The sequence below is a fragment of the Schistocerca cancellata genome, chromosome 5, assembly GCF_023864275.1.
Source record: "Schistocerca cancellata isolate TAMUIC-IGC-003103 chromosome 5, iqSchCanc2.1, whole genome shotgun sequence".
Taxonomy (NCBI): domain Eukaryota; kingdom Metazoa; phylum Arthropoda; class Insecta; order Orthoptera; family Acrididae; genus Schistocerca; species Schistocerca cancellata.
In genome coordinates, this window is record NC_064630.1 from 562,355,947 (window position 1) to 562,380,080 (window position 24,134).

The window sequence follows — 24,134 nt, forward strand, 5'->3', positions numbered from 1 at the left end:
TTAAATTAATGAAAAGAGAAAATAAAAATGCAGCAGATAGCTAAAGAATGAAATTTACAGAAAGTTCCTAGTGGCAAAACAGAAATGTCTTGAAGAGAACTGTAAAGTTTAAAAAGTGTGAATGACTGTAAGAAAAATTCCACTTATAGAAAAACTAGCTCAGTACTTGGTGTTGTCCAATTACGTATTTTTATGTCATTCAGTTACCACCCCACCCCTGCCAGTATGTGTGAAATGTCAATGGGCTGTTGCCAGTCAGCCAGCCGATGACCTCAAAACCCTTTGTATATAACACTAATATCAGTCCCTTTTTTGTCAGTTTTCATGTCACCCCCTTCCCATCTCTACTGAATCCCTAGGAGTGAAATGTTGCGAGCAGAACTGTCAGCAATCAGTCTAGCTACCCCAAAAACTATAGATATTATTTTGAAAAGGACAGAGCTTTGTGAAGGAAGGAGAAATTCAGTGAAGATGAGAAGTGTTGTGATTCTGCAAGACAAATTTGACAGGGCTTCGGAAGACATAATTCAGAAATATTGAGATCCATAACAAAACTGTTCCGTTTGCTGTATATTAGATAGGCAAGATACATTTAGGACGGGGGTTCTCAAACATCTCCTCCGATAGTATACTTTGAGAATCCTGGTACTCTGATGGAACATTTTGTTTATTTTGAAGGTTAATAAAATTAGAGTGGTAGAGTTATTTATTGCACCACCTTCTATGATTCAGTATTTTTATTGTAATTGTTGATTATCTTAATTAAACTGGCTTGATTTCCTTCTGTTTCTATAGGTAGCAAGTATACACAATAATTTGTATCAATTTTATTTCATTCTCTTGATTTATTCCTGTAAAATCAGTTCTTATTTACATTTTGCATATTTTCTTAGGGAACCGGGAGGAAGTGCATATGTCATCTGATATATTTTTCTTTTTTCTTCTGAACTGTGAGTGTTAATTCTTGGATGAAACATGTATTACTAATATACTATACATATTGTAATACAGTAGTTATGCAGACATGAAGAGGCTTGCCCAGAATAGGCTAGCAAGGAGTGCAGCATCAAACCACCCTTCAATGCATAAAATAAATAAAAGAAGGAGTAGGGTGTAGGATACTTCATGATGTGTCAAGAAATAGTTAAATTGGGGTTAAATTGACCTGGTAAAAATACAAATGTTGGCTTGGTTCCTGCTTTCATGGGGTATGATAGCCCCAATTGAACAGCTCTGTTAGGAGGGTCAATATGGAGCTAGATCAGCTGCTTCAGGCAGCTACTTTGTCAGGCATAGGTTTGGTTCCTGTTGATGGTATTGGTAGGTGGGATTTTACAAGACATGGCCTGCATCTCTATAGGAAAGGGAAGGGTAAATTGGCTGGGATGATAGCAGAATATTTAAGGGAGGGGGGGGGGATGGGGCACTGAAACTTATTGGAGTACTTCTTTTTAGGCTAAGATCAGTATCCAATCATCCAACACTGATTGAAATTAAGCTTAATGAGAAACTCAGACAGGCAGGTTACTGGAGATGCTAAAATATTACAAGATTCTCATAACAGAACAGTGAAAAATAATGTTAGTATGTCACAAGTTTCTCATAAAAGCACAGTGAAAAATAATGTTAGTATATTGCATCAGAATATCAGAGGATTAAAAAAAAAAGTAGATGGGCTTCTTGCTTATTTAGAAGATTTAGAAACTGAGGGTGGAATAGATGTACTATGCCTCTTTGAACATCATATAGTCACAGGTACAGAAATGGTAAATGTAGGTTGATGTAAGCTTTCAGCGCACGTAAGTAGAGACACTATGGAGAGAGGAGGAGTTACCATATATGTTAAAATCTGTCATAGTGTGAAAAATTTGGGACCCAAAAATTTTGTGTGGAACAACATATAGAAGCATGTGCGTGTGAGCTTAAACAAAATAATGTTACTTTTATAAATGTAACTGTGTATGGATCCCCATTGGGAAATTTTCAACTATTTTTGAGAAACTCTGATTCTTTATTGTGCCATCTGTCAGACAGAGGGAAGAAAATTATTGTTTGTGGGGGTTTCCGTGTAGATTTTCTAAAAGAGTCAGAAAGCTTGACCTTGATGTATTATTTGTTTCTTTCAATTTGACATCAGTTATTGATTTTCCTACTCACGTAGTACAGGAAAGCAGCACACTGATAGGTAATGTTTTTATAGACCAAGATAAATTTAATCAAATTAAAACTTTTCCTGTGAAGAATGGTCTGTCTGATTTTAGGGAAAGCTTGCAACAGTTAGACTGGGATGAGGTGTACAGGGAACCTGATGCTAATTTAAAATTTAACTTATTTCATGATACCTTTGTGAGTATATTTGGAAACAGTTTCCCTAAGAAAACGGTGAAATGTGATTGTAAGAAACCATCTAAAATCCACGGCTTACTAAAGGGATAAAAATATCTGAAAACGGAAATGTATCTTATAGTTAGGAGTAGTAATGATCCAGAAACAGTGAAACAGTTTAAAAACTACTGCACTGTATTAAGAAAACTTATTAAAAAGTCCAGAAGTAAGTGCATTATGTCTGAGATTAGCACATCTGATAATAAAATTAAAACAATTTGAAAAATTGTTAAAAGGGAAAAGAGCGCAACTGAGAGCACAGGAAGACTATTGCTGTCAGACTCAATGAAAAGTTTGTTAACAGGAAGTCAGAAGTAGAAAACATTTTTAATAATCATTTTCAAGTGTTGTAGAGAAAGTAGGATCCAGCTATTCATTAGAAAATGCAGGGCAATGTATGGAAGAGGCAATACCTATGCAATTTGATAAAATTGAAATTCAACCCACTTCCCCTACTGAAATTAGGAAAATAATAAATTTACCCAAAAGTAAAAGCTCACATGGAATTGAAGGCATTTCCAACAGAGTACTAAAAGCTTGTTCCTGACAGATACACTATATGATCGAAAGTATCCGGATGCCTGGCTGAAAATGACTTAAAAGTTCGTGATGCCTCCACCGGTAATGCTGGAATTCAATATGATGTTGGCCCACCCTTAGCCTTGATGACAACTTCCACTCTCGCAGGCATACATTCAGTCAGTTGCTGAAAGATTTCTTGGGGAATGGCAGCCCATTCTTAATGGAGTGCTGCACTGAAGAGAGGTATCGATGTCGGTTGGTGAGGCCTGGCACAAAGTTGGCGTTCCAAAACATACCAAAGGTGCTCTATAGGATTCAAGTCAGGACTCTGTGCAGGCCAGTCCATTACAGGGATGTTATTGTCGTGTAACCACTCTGCCACAGGCCGTGCAATATGAACAGGTGCTCGATCATGTTGAAAGACGCAATCGCCATCGCTGAATTGCTCTTCAACAGTGGGAAGCAAGAAGGTGCTTACAACATCTATGTAGGCCTGTGCTGTGATAGTACCATGCAAAAGAACAGGGGGTGCGAGCCTCCTCCATAAAAAACACGACCACACCATAACACCACCGCCTTCGAATTTTACTGTTGGTACTAACACGCTGGCAGATTACGTTCACCAGGCATTTGCCATACTGACACCCTGCCAACGGATAACCACATTGTGTACCATGATTTGTCAGTCCACACACCACTTTTCCACTTTTTAGTCATCCATTGTTTACACTCCTTACACCAAGCGAGGCATTGTTTGGCATTTACCGGCATGATGTGTGACTTATGAGCAGCCACTCGACCATGAAATCCAAGTTTTCTCACCTCCCACCTAACTGTCATAGTACTTGCAGTTTGGAATTCCTGTGCGATGGTCTGGATAGATGTCCGCCTATTACACATTACAACCCTCTTCAACTGTTGGTGTTCTCTGTCAGTCAACAGACAAGGTCAGCCTGTACGCTTTTGTGCTGTTCATGTCCTTTCACATTCATATTGGGAACAGTGAACCTAGGGATGTTTAGGAGTGTGAAGAAATCATGTACAGAGGTATGACACCGGTGACTCCCAATTGCCTGACTATGTTCAAAGTCCGGGAGTTCTGAGAAGCGACCCACACTGCTCTCTCACGATGTCTAATGACCACTGAAGTCGCTGATATGGAGTACCTGGCAGTAAGTGGCAGCTCAATGCGTGTAATATGAAAAATGTATGTTTTTGGAGGTGTCAGGATATTTTTGATCACATAGTGTAAGTAGGATCCTCAGCCACGTATGTAACAGATCCCTGCAACAGGGGATTTTTCCAGATAGACTGAAATACGCTATTGTTAAACTATTGCATAAAAAAGGGGATAGGTTTGATGCTAACAACTACCACCCAATCTAACATCTGACAGCTTTATCCAAAATTCTTGAAAAAGTAATGTATTCAAGAGTAGCATCACATATTTGTAAAAATGAAGTACTAACAAATGTCAGTTTGGTTTTCAGAAAGGCTTTCCAACAGAAAATGCTATATATGCTTTCACTGACCAGTTATTAAATGCAATGAATAACTGAGCATCACCCATTGGGATATTTTGTGATCTCTCAAAGGCTTTTGATTGTATGAATCATGAAATTCTTCTAGATAAGTTCAAGTATTGTGGTATGAGTGGGACAAGGCACAGACGGTTTAGTTCATATTTAACTGGGAGATTGCAGAAGGTTCAAATTAACAGTACAGATAGCCTGCAAATATCAGCAGAGTCCTTTCACTGGGGAGGTATCAAGAATGGTGTCCCACAGGGACATTTGGTATTTTCTGTGACCTATCTAAGGCATTTGACTGTGTGAATCATAATATTTTTCTAGATAAACTGATGTTTATGGAATTGATAATGTCTCATCTAACCAAAAGAATGCAGAAAGTTGTTCTTAGTAATTCAAGCATTATAACTGTGGGAGCTGCTTCAGACTGGGGAGAAAACATGTATAGGATACCCCAAGGTTCAATCCTAGGTATGCCATTGTTCCCCATATATGTAAACAATCTTCCTCTAGTATACAAGAAGTAGAAATGGTTCTGGCTGCAGATAACATTAGTATCGTAATCAATCCAAGCATACATAACAGCAACAGAAGAAATGGTCAACAGTGTTTTTAAAAGTGTCATTGACTAGTGTGGAAATTCAAAAATTTTAGGTGCCCATGTTAATGATAATTTAAATTGGAAAAAGCACATTTTGAAACTCCTAAAACAACCTAGTCGAGCCCCATTTGCACTTAAGAATCACTGTAAATCGTGATGAGAGACAAATCAGTAGGTTGACATAATTTGCTTATTTTCATTCAGTAATGTCATATGGAATAATGTTCTGAGGTAACTCATCTTTATAGAAGAAAGTCATCATTGCTTAAAAATGTGCTGTGAGAATAATATGTGGCGCTCTCCCATGACCCTCTTGTAGACATCTGTTTAAGAAATGGGGCATTTTGACAACTGCTTCACCATATATTTTTATTCCATCATGAAGTTTGTTGTAAATATCCACTGCAGTTCAAATGGACTAATAATGTGCATAATTAGTACCAGAAGAAAAAATGACATTCATTATGCCATTAAGGTTGTCTTTAGCTCAAAAATGGGTACACAATGCTGCAAGTAAAATTTTTGACCACTTGCCTAGTGATATAAAATGTCTGACAAAAAGCAAAGTAAAATTTGAAAAAAAAAAAAAAAAAACTGAAAAAGTTTCTGCTTGGACAACTCTTCCTATTCAGTAGAGGAATTTCTATTATTGTAATGTGTCAAAGTTGATGGTTAGGAATTAGTAACTCCAATTTGTATATTAAAAATATAAATAAATAATTTAAAGGATGGGCTAGTGGGGAATAGAGATGATGTATTCAGTGCAGCAGATAAAAAACTCAAATCCATCAAGGTAGACATTAAAGCTACATGTGAGATTGTTTGAGCAAGACTCAATATCAGGGGTGGGCATAAACTTACAACTGGATCCTTCTTTTGATCAACAAACTCACCCCTAGATATAACTGAAGCTCTTAGAGGAAATCTGAGCTTGCTGGTACATATGTTCCCCAATCATGTTGTCTTCAGTGCAAAAAATTTTGGTGATCCAACAATTCATTGGGATAGTTAAATTTTCTAAGTGGTGCATGTAATAAGACTTCCTTTGAAAAATACTACATACATTCCCTCAAAACTACTTAGAACAGATAGATTAGGTACCCGCTTATAATGGAAATGTGTTAGATATAATGCCGCTAAATAGCCCTGATATCTTACATGATGTTCATGTTGAAAATAGTATCTATGGTCATGAAGCAGTTGCAACAACAGTGATGATCAAAGCACAAACAGAAACTGTAATAAATAGGAAGATTTACAGGTTCAGCAAATTAAACAAAGACACAGTAGTGTCATACCTCAAGGAGAAACTTGAAGATGTTAACACACCTTTAAGTGATTGCTTATATAGTGCCACAACAGTTGCTCACAATTTGAGAATGTTTTTCATACACTTTATCTTTACACATTTCTTTTGCTAACTTGGTCCACAATATATTTCTAATGATTCATAACATCAGAGTATGTTACCACATTTTTTGCAATATGCATCTGTTGGTATAAAAAGTTCATATTAATATTACAGAAAGCACACTGAATCAATACATCAAATGGTCAGCCATCTGCAAGAAAATATTTTGAAAACGGTTTGTCCATAATACTGATCTGTTGAAAGAATAAAATGGTCTTTCATTTGTAATTTGTGTACACTATCATGTAAATAATTTGTAAAGTGACATTGAAGTAGATGTATATGGATTTGACACACTAGAGGGCATACTTGTATGATCTTGTTTTGACCCGTTACAGGTGGACAAGATATTTTAATAAGATATATATGTATTTTAAACGTCTCTACAGTTTTATTGAAAATATTGGTGTTTCATTAAAACATATTTATGGAAAAGACAATTCTGTTGGTACATAACCAATTCAAAACTACTTGTCATTCCATTCAGCAGTCTGGTTAGCACTAACATCATTAATATTATTTTGCACTGTTTTTTTTTTTTTTTGACAAAATATTTTTGACTCTGTAATTCTGTGTTTTATTTAATTTAAATTTCTGTACGAGCTATTGTCTTCCACTGTACGAAGAACTACTCTGTATTATAAATATATTCAATAAAGAGAGCACTGATGATATCCACTGCAAACATGGAGCTTAACTGCGTAGGTTTTTGTTAACAGATGGCTCAGTTTGGCATGTCCTTGACTATGAACACTGATGTTTGAAGTTATATTTTGTGCAAAATTGTTAACGCTTTTGTGGCCACTTGTTGACAAACTGCCTGTTTGCTTCTGTCTTGGGTTCTGCGGACAATGTTCCTCTGATGATTTTTCAAACATGATTATCGGTCCACTGGACTTTAGTCTTATTGTGCAAAACTCAATGTTCTCCATTGAAAACTGATAGTTGAGGTTTAACTTTGTGTGTTTTATTTTAGCACTTGAAGTTGGTCACTTAGTGATTGAAATCAATATGCAAAATAAAAAATGGTTTTAAATCTATATGACCAGTACTGGAGTTTCCCTTGGTTGGAATACTAATAAAAATACATGAGTGTAACAATTTGTGAGGATATGAAATGGAATGGTCACATGCGTTCATTTGTAGATTGAGTGTGTGGCAGACTTCTTTTCTTTGGTAGGATTTTGAGATACTGATTGAAGTACAGAGGAGACTACTTACAAAATTCTTGTGTGACCCATCCTTGAATATTGCTCAATTGTATAGGACCCATACCAAATATGAGTAACAGATGATATTGAAGGAAAATTAAATCCTCGCTGGCTAGTGCTAAAATTTAAGAGACGAAATGTGTAGTTTTGCTGACAGACATGTATGAAATTAAAAGTGACACATTATCCTAGCTTTTGTAACTAGTAGTTCCTTCCTTGGGGAGAAGAGAGAGACAGGTTACATAACGTTATAAAGAAAAGGCAAGTCACTAAAACCCCAGAATGAGAGGACACCCCCCCCCCCCCCAAACCCGTGCCCTGTAGTGAATGAGTAGATTAACATTTATCATAATTTGTTGTTAAGGTACTTACAGAAGTAGCCTCCAGTGGCAGCTTGTGCTTACTAATATGGAACTTGTTCCACTTCCAGAAAGCTCTCCTTCATGTGGGTATTTGTGGAACATGATGTGTGAATGAATGAATGAAAATGTAAGTACATTTAATCTGCAACTGTTGATATTTTCTTTGCTAGCAGATTGGCTGTTTTATTTTCCAAAATCAGAGTAGCAAAGAAAAAGAAAAATGAAATAAAGGAAAGAGGAGAAGAACAAAAAGGAGAAAAAAGAAAGGCAAATGCAATGTGGAAAAATGAGAGCTAAGCATACGGGTAAAGAAATGACTGCAAAGTACACAGGCCAAATGAGTTTCACCATAATGCATTTACTCTTCTGTAACAACCTGTCTAATGTACACTTTATGTAGTACTGCAGATTTTAAGTACTTGTGATGGAAGAAATTTTCATCATCAGTATATAGCCAGCAAGGGAAAGAGATGTGTGGTGTTTTGCTGATGTCTTTGATTAAATTACAAATGTTTCCATGGGGTCTCATGGAGAAAGAGTATTTGGCAGTGTAACTGTGAGTCATCCATTGGTTGGGAACATTAAGGTTGGAGGTCCACTTAGCGCTATGTGCTGTCTGTCTGTTTATTCCATTTCTAATGACCTCTTTAAACTCTAATCTTTCTTCTCTTTTCTCTGCCTCATTGTCAACAAAATGAACAAATTATAACACTCCTCATATACTTCATATTTCATTAATAAAAGGTATTTGTGTGTGTGTGTGTGTGTGTGTGTGTGTGTGTGTGGAGAAAAAAAAGTCTCTTTGTCTAGACTGCATAACGTATCCCTTCGGCACTCCAGGCTGTAAAGCCATATAAGTTTACTTTGCCTTATCATTAAATACATTCATTAGCATAAGATTCTCCGTGTGTGTGTGTGTGTGTGTGTGTGTGTGTGTGTAAAAAATACTTTGAACTTTCTATTTACTGTTACCTGTATATTTTTTTATTTATTTAGGGGGAATATGTGATATTGTGGAACAGCTTAAGGAAGGTGCACGGAAACAGGAGATACCATATGTGTTTGCCCTACAAAGGAGGTCACTTGGGAAAATCACATTCAAAAAAGTCCCTGTGAGTTGCATTGGTATCATTAACTATGATGGAACTGAGGTAAAGAAGAGTTTTCAGAAAGTATTTTTTCATTTTGATTTTGTGTATTTATCATGAATAGGTATCGCTTACTTCAAACTTTTATTTTTTATCTGTATCAGCAATAACTTTTGTGTATAACAAATTTATCAGTTACGCTTAACCAATAACCTACATTTTTTTAGTATTGCTTCCCTCTGCCATACACTTCACAGCACTTTGCAGAGCATAGATGTATATGTATTTGTCTTTTGTGATTTCTATCTGCTTAAAGCTTTTTAGCAATTTTCAACTAGTTTTTGTTTATTTCCCAAGTCTATTATCCCCAAGTCTATTATCCGTACTATCAAAGGAGATAAGAAAGTATGAAAATGAAAGTTCACAATACAGACAGTGTGACTTTTTGGCTTTCTCTTAATTTTTTCCATTATGGATTCATTTACAGTTGTTCTAAAGGAATTATTAAGTTTCAATATGATATCAAATTTTAGGAGTAGGTGCGTCATTTGTAATTATTATTTATTTTGACGGCTGTGTACATTCACCCACTCAGTGCCTAAGAAACGAGAAACAAAACTGCATGGCAAGCAACATGGTATTTATTAATTTTATCTCTTTTCAAGAATGTGTAGTGGCCTACAAATCTAAAGTAATTATTTACCCATTTTATATTTCTTTCTGTCTGTCTTCACTTTGTTACTTCTCTTGAGAAAGAGGATTTTGCTTAGAGTTTATGAGAGATATTCCATGGCAGTATTACTGTTCTGGGAAATGAAGGAACATACCAGAACCACCTCTTTTTGCTGTTGACATTACATTATTTGTCTTTTGTGCAGATAAACTTCAACAAATAAACAGTGACGTAATAGTGTAAGTTTGAAAATCGATATGAATGAGGAGACAATGGAAAAAGATGTTAAAGGAGATACAGTATTTTTTTAATGCTTTGCACAAACTTAGGACGAACAAATCACCTGGCACTAATGGAATGCCAGTGTAATTCCAAAGGACAGAACAAGATCTCAAATAAATGAAATTTATATAATTGGGGAAAGAACATGATTATTGCAATTCCAAAGAGAGCAGGAGCAGATATATGTGAAAATTATCATCTGATCAACCTAGTATCAAATGTATCCAATGGGGCCCATACCTTGGGACAATTGGGGAGGGGGGGGGGGGGGGCGCTATTCCCTCCCACCTCCCAGGGAAAGGAAAAAATAAAGGGCTTACTGCAAAAATGCATTAACTGTATTTTATGAAGTATTGAGAGAACTGAACTTTTAGTTTCTTTTTCAAGCCACAAATAATTCTGTCATCACAGGGATTGTCCACAGCAGTAATTAATTAATGATGCTTTTTTTTTATAAAATCTTGATGCACAACTGGCTAGTTAATGGATTTTTTTAAATAATCAACAGAAAAAAACAAATATTGCTGTGTTTATGTGGTTTTGGCAGATATCATTCAATTATTTATCGACTTGAGAACAGTTATATTAAAAACACATCACTAAAGAACTGGAATCAGTATAACCAGTCATTTTACTGGTTCGTTAAATGATTATAAAACAATAAAGAAGTTATGTTTTCCTGCACTTTGTACATCTGCGTCACTGCTATCACTGTCTTCAATACCAGGTTCAGAAACTTTGCTGGCGGCTGCAGTTGAAGTAGAGAGAGACTTATACCAGTGTGAAATCTCTCAGGAATGTACCTCTTTTTGCATAACTGTGTCAGGCATTTCTTTTTCTTTCCACTTATTGGAAGAATCTTAGGATGAAGAACTTGTAAGTCAATATTTTTCATATTTAAATATGAATGTGTGTACTTCCTTATAATGTTATGAATGACTGTATCTGTACTCTTATCACACCTGACTTGCGTTTTTGGCAGAAAAAGCATTTCACTTTTAGCCAGTTAACTTTATTTCCCAAACTGTCAGTACTTCTGTTTTTAATGATAGATGCAGAAAGTTTAGATAAATCCTTGGATTCTGCATGTTTCAATTCATGTACTGCATAAGGTGAATGTTGTGACTCGCCGATCTTTCAAAGTGCCGCTGCGCAGTTACGCGCGTCCTCTACATGCTGCGCTGTCTGCCAGCGGCCGCTAGACTTGGACTCAGTTCTGTTTTGACTGTTACAGTGTACACACGTTTTACTTTGTGTACTTGATCTGTGACTTGCATGTATTGTGTCGTCCTTGAAATATATTTGTTTAACTTGACGTTATAACAATTGGCGATGAGGTAGTGGACTTTTCTTTTTCGTCATTGACCCACAGGTTTCCATGGCTATTTTAGAGCAACTATTGCAAGGTCTCATTGAACAGCAAATGCTTCTCACACATACGATTCGTGATTTCGTCACGGCATCCAATGCGGGGGCGTCTCTCGTCGTTGTTGCTCCCTCCTTTTCCTCCTTACAACGAAGACTGGTCTGATCGAAAAACGTCTTCAACAGCACTTCTTGGCATTTCATGTTGCGGATGACCAAACATGTAAGTCTCTGTTCCTTTCATGGATTTCACCTCAAATGTATCGGTTGTTGTCGCAATTGGTTCCTTTGAAAGATCCTACATCTTTGTCCTTTGCTGAAATGTGCTCACTTCTGTCCGTATATTTTCAAAAGCATATGCATGTGGTAGCCTCTCGTGTTGCCTTTTATCGTTGTCAAAAACAACCAAATCAATGCTATCTCACTTGGGCTGCTGAACTTCATGGCCTCAGTCCAAAGTGTCAATTTGTTACTGACGTTCACAAAGAATCCTACGCCGATTCCATGGTACGGGATGCTATTATCCAGTCGGTGCCTGACAAAGAAGTTAGGCAACGTGCCCTTCAGTTGGCAAATCCGACTCTACATGAAGTCCTATCCATCGCTCAGTCTTTTGACCTTTCTCACGCTGCTGGAGTGCTAATAGAGGCAGGGGGTGACGTCGGGGACTTACAACCTCTGTGCACTGTTGACGAAGCATGCGGCGTGTCCCCGCCTGCCGACGTGGCCACAGTACGCTCCCAAGCACAGCCTCGGCCTAACTATAAACAAACCTCTAAGAAACTGCAGCAAAACCCACGGCAACTTCCTTCATGTCCGGCGGTGTTTTATGAATCATTCACGGGAGGACTGTCCCCAACGTTGGGCCATGTTTTACAAATGCAAAAAGAAGGGTCATGTGTCCTCCGTTTGCAAATCCGACCGCATACCTGACATTCATGAACGTGATGCTGATTCTGCTTCTGTATTGTCTGTCAATGGTACTTCTTCCCTTTCAGGGAAGTTATTCCTCACAGTCCAAATCCTTCGTCGGGACGTTCGCATGCAGGTGGATACTGGTTCTGCTGCCACTATCATCAATTCTCAGACGTATCATCAGTTGGGTTCTCCAATCCTATCACCTGTCACTAGGCAATTATGGACGTACAATAAACAGAAGATTTCTCTCTTGGGACAATTAAATGCTGAGGTATCTTACAAATCCGTCGCTCACACTGTTCCCATATTTGTGGTCGACCATAGTAATGTGAAGAATCTTTTTGGTTTCTATGCCTTTCGCGTTTTTGGGTTCTCCATAGATGACTCTGTCAATATTGTCTCTGATGCTATTCCTTATGCTCAATTGGATTCCTTGTCAATGACATTTTCGTCCCTTTTGTCTCATGGGTTAGGCCGTGCAAACTACTTTGAAGCTCATATCACGCTCAAACCCACTGCTCGGCCTAAGTTTTTTCGGGCTCTGCCCATTCCTGTGGCCCTTCATGATCGGGTCAAATGGGAGCTGGATCGTCTCACTGCTTCAGGGGTCTTGCTTCCTGTCACTTCCAGTGAGTGGTCCTCTCCTGTCGTTGTCGTTGCTAAGCCCAATGGTGATATTCGTCTCTGTGGCGATTTCAAAGCCACTGTAAATGCTCAATGCCTCATCGACACTTACCCTATGCTCCGTCCTGAAGAACTGTTCACTAAACTTGCTGGAAGCCAGTATTTTTCTAAACTTGACCTGTCAGAAGCTTATCATCAACGTCCTCTCGACGCTGCTTCCTGGCAGTTCCTGGTCTTTAACACACCTTTCGGCCTCTATCAATATCAATGATTGCCATTCAGGGTTGCCAGCGCCCCTGTTCACTTTCAGCGATTCTTGGAACAATTATTGCTCCCTGTCCCTGGGTGTATAAATTACATGGACGACATTGTTGTCACTGGCTCCACCACTGAAGAACATCTTCAGAATCTCCACACACTTTTTCATGTCTTACAGACTGCCGGTCTTAAGTGTAATCTTCAGAAATCAAAATTTTTTCAGGCCTCTATCATGTACTTGGGGTTTCAACTCTCTCGGGATGGTATTCATCCGCTTCAGCAAACTGTCGCTGCGATTGATGCCCTTCCTCACCCTACATCTGTTAAGGAACTGCAGGCCTTCTTGGGGAAAATAGCATACTATCACAAGTTTTTACCATCTGCGGTTTCGGTGGCTACGCCGTTGCATCGCCTGTTGCATAAAAACGTGCCCTTTCACTGGCCCTCGTCATGCGATAGTGCTTTCCAGAAATTAAAGACTATGCTGAAACAGGCCCCATGCCTGGCTACTTATCGACCTGGCCAACATCTTGTTCTTGCCATGGACGCCTCGCAATACGTGGTTGATGCAGTCCTTGTGCACCATTTTTCTGACAGTTCTGAACAACCCATTGCTTATGCCTCCAAAACGCTCACGGATGCCCAGCGAAAATACTCTCAAATTGAAAAAGAAGCTTCGGCCATTATTTATGCTCTTCATAAGTTTGGTGTTTTTCTCTATGGATCCAAATTTCATCTTGTTACGGACCACAAACCACTTGTTTCCCTGTTTCATCCATCAGCATCGCTTCCCGACAAGGCTGCACACTGCCTCCAACATTGGGCTCTTTACTTGTCTCGTTTCAATTATGAGATTCATTTCTGGCTGATGGCTCAACATGCGAATGCTGATGCACTGTCTCGCCTTCCCATGGATCCTGATCTGGTATTTGATAAGGACGAACTTTTGTGTTTCCACCTGGATGTTGCCAAGCAGCGAGTTGTGGACGGGTTCCCCATCACTGGGGACCGGCTGGCGGCTGCTACAGGTTCTGATCCTACCCTCTCCCAGGTTTTACGCTGTATTCAGAAGGGTTGGCCGGATCGTCCGTCCACTAAGACTTCTGATCCGTTGCGGAACTACTACGCCGCTTTGCGTTACCGCCTCATGGCTCGGGACGGTGTTATCCTCCTTTCCACCGACAATGCTTCGCCGCGTGTTGTGGTACCTGCATCTTTGTGTGCTTCGGTCTTGCACCTCCTTCACCAAGGGCACTGGGGTGTCTCTGGCGCGACGGGGTCAGTGTACTGGCCCGGCATTGACTCTGAAATCGCACACACAGTTGCTGCCTGCGGCCCTTGTGCGTCACAGGCCGCTGTCCCAAAGTTATCTTTGTCACTGTGGCCTTCGCCGGAGAAGCCCTGGGAGCGTATTCATGCTGACTTCAGGGGACCTTTTTTAGGTACTTATTGGCTTCTCGTTATTGACGCCTACTCTAACTTCCCTTTCATTGTCCGTTGCACGTCGCCTACTACTGCGGTGAGCACCAATGCTCTAGCTCGCATTTTCTCTTTGGAAGGCCTTTCCTCTGCTCATGTTACTGATAATGGTCCGCAACTTGCCTCTTCCGATTTTGCGGATTTTTGTGCCCGTCACGGCGTCATGCATGTCACGGCCCCTCCATTCCATCCACAGTCAAACGGTGAGGCTGAACGACTGGTCCGCACATTTAAGGCTCACATGAGGAAACTCCTGACTTCTTCTGCTGCTGATCATGCGCTTCTCCAATTTCTGGCTTCTTACCATTTCACCCCCATGGGCGACCACAGCCCGTCTGAGCTCTTACATGTCCGACAGCCCCGCACGCTACTTCATCTTTTGTGGCCTTCCACCTCACAGCTGCGGGTGCCTTCGCTTGGCCGGTTCACCGCCGGCGACCTGGTATGGGTACGGGGATATGGCAGGCGGCCAAAATGGAGTCCTGGCCGCATCTTACGACACTGTGGCCGACGCCTGTATGAAATCCAGACGGACACGGGTGTTGCAGTGCGTCATTTGGACCAGCTTCGGCCTGGTGTGCCGGCAACGCCTGTTCTGAATGTTGTTACACCACCTTCGGCTCTACCTGGCGCTCGGGATCATGGAATCTCTCATTACTCACAACACAGCCCTCTCACCATAATCTCGGTGCCAGCACAAGAACTAACGCCACCAGGAGACGTGCCCACGCAGGAACCAGATGACCATCATCTGTCGGAGCAACTCTACTCACTTCCTTCTCCTACGGACGCCGACACATTGCCCATGTCTCCTGTTATAGCAACCGGACTTGCTGCAACGGGCAGATTGGGGCACGAGACCCCAGCGGATTCGACCCCCACATCTCCTGTCATCTCGACCCATTATCATCGGGGACACTTCTGTCTGTACGGGAAGCCTCCTCCTCAAGACTTTACGGCCAGTCAAACAACACCTATGGATGTTAGCAATCTACAGGCCACCTCCGTCAAGACCAGTCCAAAAAATTCAAAAGGAGGGAAAAGTGTTGTGACTCGCTGATCTTTCAAAGTGCCGCCGCACAGTTACGCGCGTCCTCTACATGCGGTGCTGTCTGCCAGCCATGCAGCAGCCGCGCCACCTAAACGGCCAGCCAGCCAGCGGTCGCTAGACTTGGACTCAGTCCTGATTTGACTGTTACAGTGTACACACATTTTACTTTGTTTACTTGATCTGTGACTTACATGTATTGTGTTGTCCTCGAAATATATTTGTGTAACTTGACGTTATAACAGTGAACCTTTCTTGTGACTGCAGTGCTCAAATGATAACAACAAAACCAGTGGCTGTATTTAATTACTGCTGATTTTGTTATCATTACTCAAGTGCATGAAGGTCTTGTCTACTTTACATTTTTCTTCATCAGCAGATTTTGCTTGATTGTCATTTTTTCTTGCAATATGCTCATTATAATATGTCGTCAACACTTTGTTTTCTTCATAACTCTTTGCTTTCTCACACACTTTGACATTGATTCTTTTAGGTTTGTAGAAGACAAGATTGTAGTTTTGACAAAATATTTTTCTTTGAGTTATTTCACTGACTGGTTTGAAATCTTTGCATTCTTCCTTGTACAGACTGTAAATTTTAGGTATACTTAGTTTGGGGTCTTAGTACAGTCATTTTGTGGATTTCCTTGAATAGTGAGACTCCAATGTATGAAAATTTTCTATGACTGTGTCTTTCTGGACTTGCGCTGTAGGGTTGAGAACTGTAAGGTTCCCCTAAATAGGAGTGCACTACACATCAGAGGCTGCTGTGGAGGGGTGCACACAAGGATTTTTTAGATTAGGTGACTCTCCATCCAATCCAGATAATGTTAGCTGTAGGAAACCCAGAAGTATCAGTGTAAGATCGAAAGAAATACCTCCCACAGGTGAGAGTATTAAAATCATAATGGTAGACTGTTGAAGCTGTCCCAATGAACTGCCAGAGTTTGAAGTGCTCATGAAAAGCAATGAAGCTCACATAATACTTTGTACAGAAAGCTGTTTGAAACCTGAAATTGACAGAAGTAAGATTTTTGGGTAAAATTTAAATGTATATCGAAAGGATAGGCAAATGGAAAATGGTGGTGGCGTATTTGTTGCAGAAGACAAAAAACTCAAATCCACCAAGGTAGAAATTGGAGCTGCATGTGAGATTGTTTGGGTGAGACTCAGTGTCAGGGGTGGGCACGAAATGATTATAAGATCCTTCTATTGCCCATCAGATTCATCTCCTAATGTAACCTAAAACTTTAGAGAAAACCTCATTTCATTTGTACTCAAGTTCTCCAGTTATACTGTAGTCATTGGTGGAGACTTTAATCATCCAACAATTAATTGAGAAAATTACAATTTTTATAGTGGTGAGCATGATAAGACATTCTACGAAACTTTGGTAAATGCCTTCTCTGAAAACTACCTATAACAGACAGTTAGAAACCCCACTCATGATGAAAATATATTGGATCTAATGGCAACAAACAGACCTGAGCTTTTTGAGGATATCACCTTCAAAACTGAAATCAGTGAACATGTGGCGGTGGCAACAATTATTACAAAAATATAAAGGACAGCTAAAACAATCAGAAAGATATGTATATGTTTAGTAAACTAGATAAAAAATCAATGGTGCCATATCTCCGTGAGGAACTTGGAACTTTCAGCACAGGACAGGAGCATCTAGAGGAACTCAGGCTCCAGGTTAAAAGAATAGCTGACCAGTCACTGGATAGATATGTACCCAGTAGAACAGTTCATAATGTTAGGGAACCTCCATTGTATACAGTCACTGTAAAGAAACTTGAGCGAGAGATGCTGAATGAAACAAAGAAGCTGTCAAGAGAGCAACGTGTGAAGCCTTAAGTAACTACCGTAGCAGAATATTGTCAAGTGATCTTGCACAGAACCCAAAGAAATTCTGGTCATATGCAAAGGCTCTTAGTAGCACCAAAGTTAGTGTGCAGTCCCTAGTGAATGAGACAGGAACTGAAGTTGATGGTAGCAAAGCAAAAGTTTCACTCCATTCTCAAATGTTCCTTTGCAAAGGAAAACCCAGGAGAGTTGCCCCAATTTAATCCTCTTACCACTGAAAAGGCGAGTGAAATAAGTATTAGTGTCAGTGGTGTTGAGAAACAGCTGAAATCGTTAAAACTGAACAAAGCTTCAGGCCCTGAAGGAATCCCTGTCAGATTCTATACTGAATTTGTGGCTGAGTTAGCTCCTCTTCTAAGTACAATCTATCATAGATCCCTTGAAAAAAAATACGCTGTGCCCAGTTCTTGGAAAAAAGCACAGGTCACACCTGTCTACAGGAAGGGTAGTAGAAGTGATCCACAAAAATACTGCCCAGTATCCTTGACACTGATTTGTTGTAGAATCTTAGAACATATTCTGAGTTCGAACAGAATGAGCTTCTCAGTGCCTACCAGCATGGATTTCAAAAACATCAATCATGTGAAACCCAACTTGACTTTTATCACGACATACTGAAAGCTTTGGATCAAGACAACCAGGTAGATGCAGTATTTCTTGATTTCTGGAAAGTATTTGACGCAGTACCGCACCTACACTTATTGACAAAAATACGATCATAAGGGCTGTCATGTGAAATCTGTGACCGCATTGAGAACTTTTTGGCAGGGAGGACACAGCATATTATCTCAGATGGAGAGTCATCGCCAAGTGTGCCCCAATGAAGTGTGTTGGGGCTCTTACTGTTCATGTTGTGTACTAAATACTTTGTAGACAATATTAATAATAACCTCGGACTCTAATGAAGTACTATCTTAAAGGAGCTGCATAAATACTCAATCAGATCTTGATAAGATTTCAGAGTGGTGCAGAGACTGGCAGTTTGCTTTAAATGTTTGTAAATGTAAAACTGTACACTTCACAAAATGAAAAAAAGGAGTATGTTATGACTATAATATCAAGGAGTCACTGTTGGAATTGCCCAACTCATACAAATTACCTGTTTCGAAAAATGGAAGCACTATGGGACTTAACAGCTGAGGTCATCAGTCCCCTAGAACTTAGAACTACTTAAACCTAACTAACCTAAGGACATCACACACATCCATGCCCGAGGCAGGATTCGAACCTGTGACCGTGGCGGTCGTGCGGATCCAGACTGTAGTGCCTAGAACCGCTGTGCCACAAATACCTGTTTGTAACACTTTGTAGAGCTATGACATGGAATGATCACATAGGCTCAGTTGTGGGTAAAGCAGGTGGTAGACTTAAGTTCATTGGTAGAATATGGGGAAAGTGTAGTCAGAGTGCTTACAAATCACTCGTGTCACTGGTTCTATAATATTGTTCAAGTTTGTGGCACCCATACCAAATAGGACTAACAGGGGATATTGAACATATGCAGAAAAGGGCAGCCTGAATTGTCACAGGATTGTTTGATCTGTGTGAGTGTCATGGAGAAACTGGCAGATTCTTGAAGATTGACATCAAGTGTCCCAAGAAAGACTACTACCAAAGTTCCAAGAACTGGCTTTAAATAATGGCTCTAAGAATATACTACAACCCCCTACAAATCACTCACATAGGGATAGTGAGGATAAGATTAGAATAATTACTGCATGCACAGAGGCATTCAACCAACTATTCTTCTGGTGCTCCTGACGTGAATGGAACAGTGAGAAACCCTAATAAGGAGAAAACCTAATAACTGGTACAATGGGACGTACCCTCAGCCATGTACCTCACAATGGTTTGCAGAAATAGATGTAAATGTATATGTAGAACCTGGTTTGTAGCCAGGATCCTTGCTGGAGCAATCAGAGTCAAAATCAATCTCTTCTGCACTGTGCTTTACCATTTCACTAAAAGCACCCCCCCCCCCCTCCCCCCATCCCCTGGGCTTACCTTACACAGTTTCTGCTTAGGTTTATTTTGTATCTTCATCTGTGTGGGGACTTCACCATATGTTCTGTTTGGATCATCTGCTCTGCTTCCAATTGATGCACTTGATATACAAATTCATTTTCTTAAAATAAAAATATGAAATAAAATTATTTCATGCACTTTAAAATGTCAGTGCATTGTAAGAATTAAGTTCATGTTTAGAGTGTCATTTTATTGCTTACCTGTTCTTTTGTCTTCTGTGGGTGTCTTTTCTTGGCCAATGGCACAAGCAGTGCACTTCTTGAAAACATTTTTTTAGAATTAAACTCACCGTAGTCAACTGGCACAATGTTACTGCACTCACAGCAGCTTCTGCTACAATGGGCATTTATCTATTCATGCATCTCAGTTACAGTAATTGACTATAATACCGATGTCACATTTTGAGGTAAGGTGATATTGCTAGAGGCCAGCATTTATACTGGTGTTGAGAATAATACTAAATACAGACTTACCACACTCCTCCAACAAATTTATCTTCAATATGTTTCATATAATGGACAATAATATTCATGTCACACAGTTCACATAATGTAATATAATTGTACACCAACGTCAGATCACTTTTCTGGTAGCTGAAGCTAAGAAACATAAGCATACCACAAAGTATTTATAAAATTTGTCTCCAGTATATCATATATGTCTTTCTGCTGGAATTCATTAAGTGAACTTGATGGATTATTGTTGTTTAAATAATTTCACCAAGCCCATTGACAAAGTGCAGGAAAAATCATTTAAGTACACCTGAATGATGCACTATGAGCTTAACAGATTTCAGCCACATATGTTTTAACTTCTTAGAGTGAGAACTGCACTTAATTGGTTTCTCTAGATGAACGATATTGATTTTCTGATGCAGAATGCATACATAACTCAAAAATGACAAAATCAGCACTTAATGGGTTTTTGCAGTATGCCCACAAATTTTAGTGTAATCATAGGTTTATCTTTCAAGAGAATTATTTAAAAGTCAGAATTATGCAGGTTTTTACAGGATCAGAATTGGAACTGTTTTTATTTCTACTTACAAGTCACCACATGTCTTCCAAAATGTTAGCCGCCCCCCCCCCCCCCCCCCCCCCTGCTTCCACAAACTATCACCCTTGCATGCATCAGTAATATTCACAAGAGGATATTACTGAAGAATGAAAGGGAAAATTTGAAAGTAAATTAGGAGATGGCCAATTTTGTTTTAGAAGAAACAAGAGCAATTTTAATGCTAAGGTTAATAATAGAGGGAAAAGTTAGAAAAAATAAGGAAATAAACATTGCATTCATGGGTTCCAAGAAAGCTTCTTATAATGGAAAGTGGAACAGAATGTTTTCCATTATTAGGTAGTGTTGTGTCAACTGGAGATATAGAACAGTAATCCCCTTTCTTTATGTGAAGCAGACTATAATCAGCAAGACAAAATAATACAAGATATCAAAACATACAAGAGGTCAAAATTGGGAAAGGTGTAAGGCAGGGTTTCTCATTTTGACCACTGTTACTTCATTTGTATATTGATGAGTCAATGAGGAAAGTAAAGGACTGTTTTGATTTGTATGGTATATGGTGTGGAAAAAAGTCCGCATGATCCAGTTCATATACACTGAAAAATATACTATTGTGACGAAAAACTTACAAAAATATGCACAATAACATAAAATATGTGACCTAATTGTATTGAAATGAGATAAAATTTCTGTTGTAATGATAATGTACTTTTTATTTAAGAATAAAATGTTCACGAGAAGCAAGCTAAACTACGAAATTTGATGTAACATGCTTTATAGTGACATTATTAGAACTTTATGAAATCTGAGTTGCAATATATAGTGAGTGCCCTGTGCCTATTTTCAAATAAAGATGGTCCCCTACTGTCAGCCAGCAAAACCTGTACTTAAAAAAACTTTTTTGACTAGTAATGGAAAATCTCATTTGAATCAAAATCTAAATGATTAAGAGAGATCTTTCTTCCCAACAAAATCACTGAAATGGAACACAATGTATTATAGATACCCTTCATTTTCTTCTGACACCTTTTCCATTTTCTCTGACAATTCTTTTATCACTTTACCACAAACAGCTTCTAATTTAATCACTATTTTTTACTTGTTGTATCTGCTTTACCAGTGGCACTTCTAATTGCCCCAAAGCATTTAAGGCAGCAGGAATAAATCCAGTATTTTGTTTTATGTCTGAAAGCTGCCTGAAATTTCAGCATTAGAAATTGATTCATTTGAGAGCACTGAACTGCACCCAAAAATTAATGATGCTTTTCAAAAAGTTGAAGTTTTGTGGGCATCAGTCTAGGATCCCTATCTTGTCAAAATGTGAAATGACAGTAAGGAAGAAAATGACAGGAAGGAAATGACACTTAAATGCTGCAACACATGAAGAGGCTGTCAAAAGTGCCTCTTTGTCATACCCAATAAATTTGTCAACATAAATGAATTCATTATGAATCTCTTCTGTAACTGTCTGTAAGCCATAAGCACTATTTTAATGCATAATGCTGTTAGTAAATTGCCATCTTTCCCATATAGCATGCAGCATACATTATGAAGAGTAGTACTTTGGCACTAGCCAAATATTAACCTGAAGTAGTTTAGGGAAATCGCAGAAGAATTAAATCTGAATGGTAAAATTACATATACTACTACTTTTCCTTAAAGTACTTCTTCAGTTGTGTTTGCAAGGCTGAATAGACCATACTTCATCATTCCCACCTAGCAGGAAGCACTTGAAACCAGGTCTTGTATATGGCAATCTGATATACTGACCATGAAAGGTGATAAGTGATGACATTTTGATAATAGAACTTTTTCTTTTTTACTTTGTCTGCTGGCACACTGTGCTAATGTGTTGTATATTTTGAGATCATTGTCATATAGAAAATCTATACAGAGCATCATTGTTTCTGACTGCCCAAGCACTATCATTTTAGGTATTATGAACTTACTCATCTGTAATAAAAAAAAGATTTGAATAATGCATTCCATTTATCTCCAAACTATTCAACTTATATGTAGAGAGGATGGCTGCTCTGTTCACTATTTGACATTATATTTACCAATATACAGCATTTATATCTTTTTTACAGAAAAATTTTCATTCTTTGGTGGCAGCATTGCAGATAGCAAGACTTCAATACCAAGAAGCATTAACAGATGTATGTTTCAAGGTTAGTAGCTTTTTCATCACTTGAATTACATTCAGTTTTAGAAAGTATTCAGTGGTACTTTTTACAATATGTGAAATACAGTTGTACTCTAAAAATGAGTGTTTGTGTACGGGAATCTCTCTCTCTCTGTGTGTGTGTGTGTGTGTGTGTGTGTGTGTGTGTGTGTGTGTGTGAGAGAGAGAGAGAGAGAGAGAGAGAGAGAGAGAGAGAGAGAGATGTTTAATTAATTGTAAAAGAAAAGAGCCATAAAAATATGCAGTTATGAATGTAATAATATAAATTGAAATAAGGAGAACATAACAGAATTACTGTGTGTTGGCTCATTTCAGTTGCCAGTACTAAAATTTTAGCCAAACTTATATATAACAAAGCCAGTGAAGAATCATGTACCCATCTCCTTTCTGGATTATTTTTGAGACATTTTAAAATGTTCACAGATGGCTAAATAAATAAAAGAACATAAAGAATTAATGTGCTAAGGTCTTAATTCTATATGTGAATATTACTTTGTTTTATTATTGTAAAATAGGAGAGATTTTGTTGGATTGTCTACTTTCACAGTAAAACACAGAAGTTATACTGTTCAGTATTTGAGGCCCAATCTGTACAGTGAGTGCTGATTTACTTTTACGGTGGTTGCAATTATTTGACAGTCAGTGTTTTATGTGCAGAATTACTGACCACAGCTTTGTTAAATTGCATTTTTGTGCTTGTAAATAACTATTGTGAACATAATATTTCTATTATTACAGGATACACAGTCAGAGGAAGTGGATATAAACAAACAAGTGATTGAAACTGCACTTTCAAGATTAACAGAAAATAGTTCAACATCATGTTTGGAACAGAGGCACTTATGTGCAGAAACAGATCAGGAATGGGAGGAATAAGTTTTTATATTCTGTATTGGGTGTACAAGTTTATATTACGGAATTGAAATAATGGAACATAATATTATTTTTTGTATATAAAATATGTGTACCATACTGTAATTAAATTCCTATCTTATAATTAAATTACTGTGCAGATACCAGCAATTCCCTTTCCTTTACGCCTAACATGAAATATTGATATGAATATAATAGAGGGAAACATTCCACGTGGGAAAAATATATCTAAAAAGAAAGATGATGAGACTTACCAAACAAAAGCGCTGGCAGGTCGATAGACACACAAACATACACACAAAATTCAAGCTTTCGCAACAAACGGTTGCTTCGTCAGGAAAGAGGGAAGGAGAGGGTAAGGAGTCATTCCAATCCCGGGAGTGGAAAGACTTACCTTAGGGGGAAAAAAT

General features: G+C 38.6%; 1 protein-coding gene across 2 annotated transcripts in view; it reads left to right on the forward strand.

The window, feature by feature from the left end:
* The window catches only part of LOC126187453 (uro-adherence factor A), a 126,724-nt gene extending 102,896 nt beyond the window's left edge, over window positions 1-23,828 (forward strand). For both annotated transcript variants that reach the window (XM_049928543.1, XM_049928544.1), the window contains exons 5-7: window positions 9,018-9,172; window positions 22,757-22,837; window positions 23,590-23,828. In XM_049928543.1, the coding sequence (XP_049784500.1) occupies window positions 9,018-9,172; window positions 22,757-22,837; window positions 23,590-23,727 (374 nt within the window). In that variant the 3' untranslated portion in view covers window positions 23,728-23,828. The remainder of the gene's footprint in view (window positions 1-9,017; window positions 9,173-22,756; window positions 22,838-23,589) is intronic.
* The last annotated feature ends 306 nt before the right edge of the window (window positions 23,829-24,134 follow it).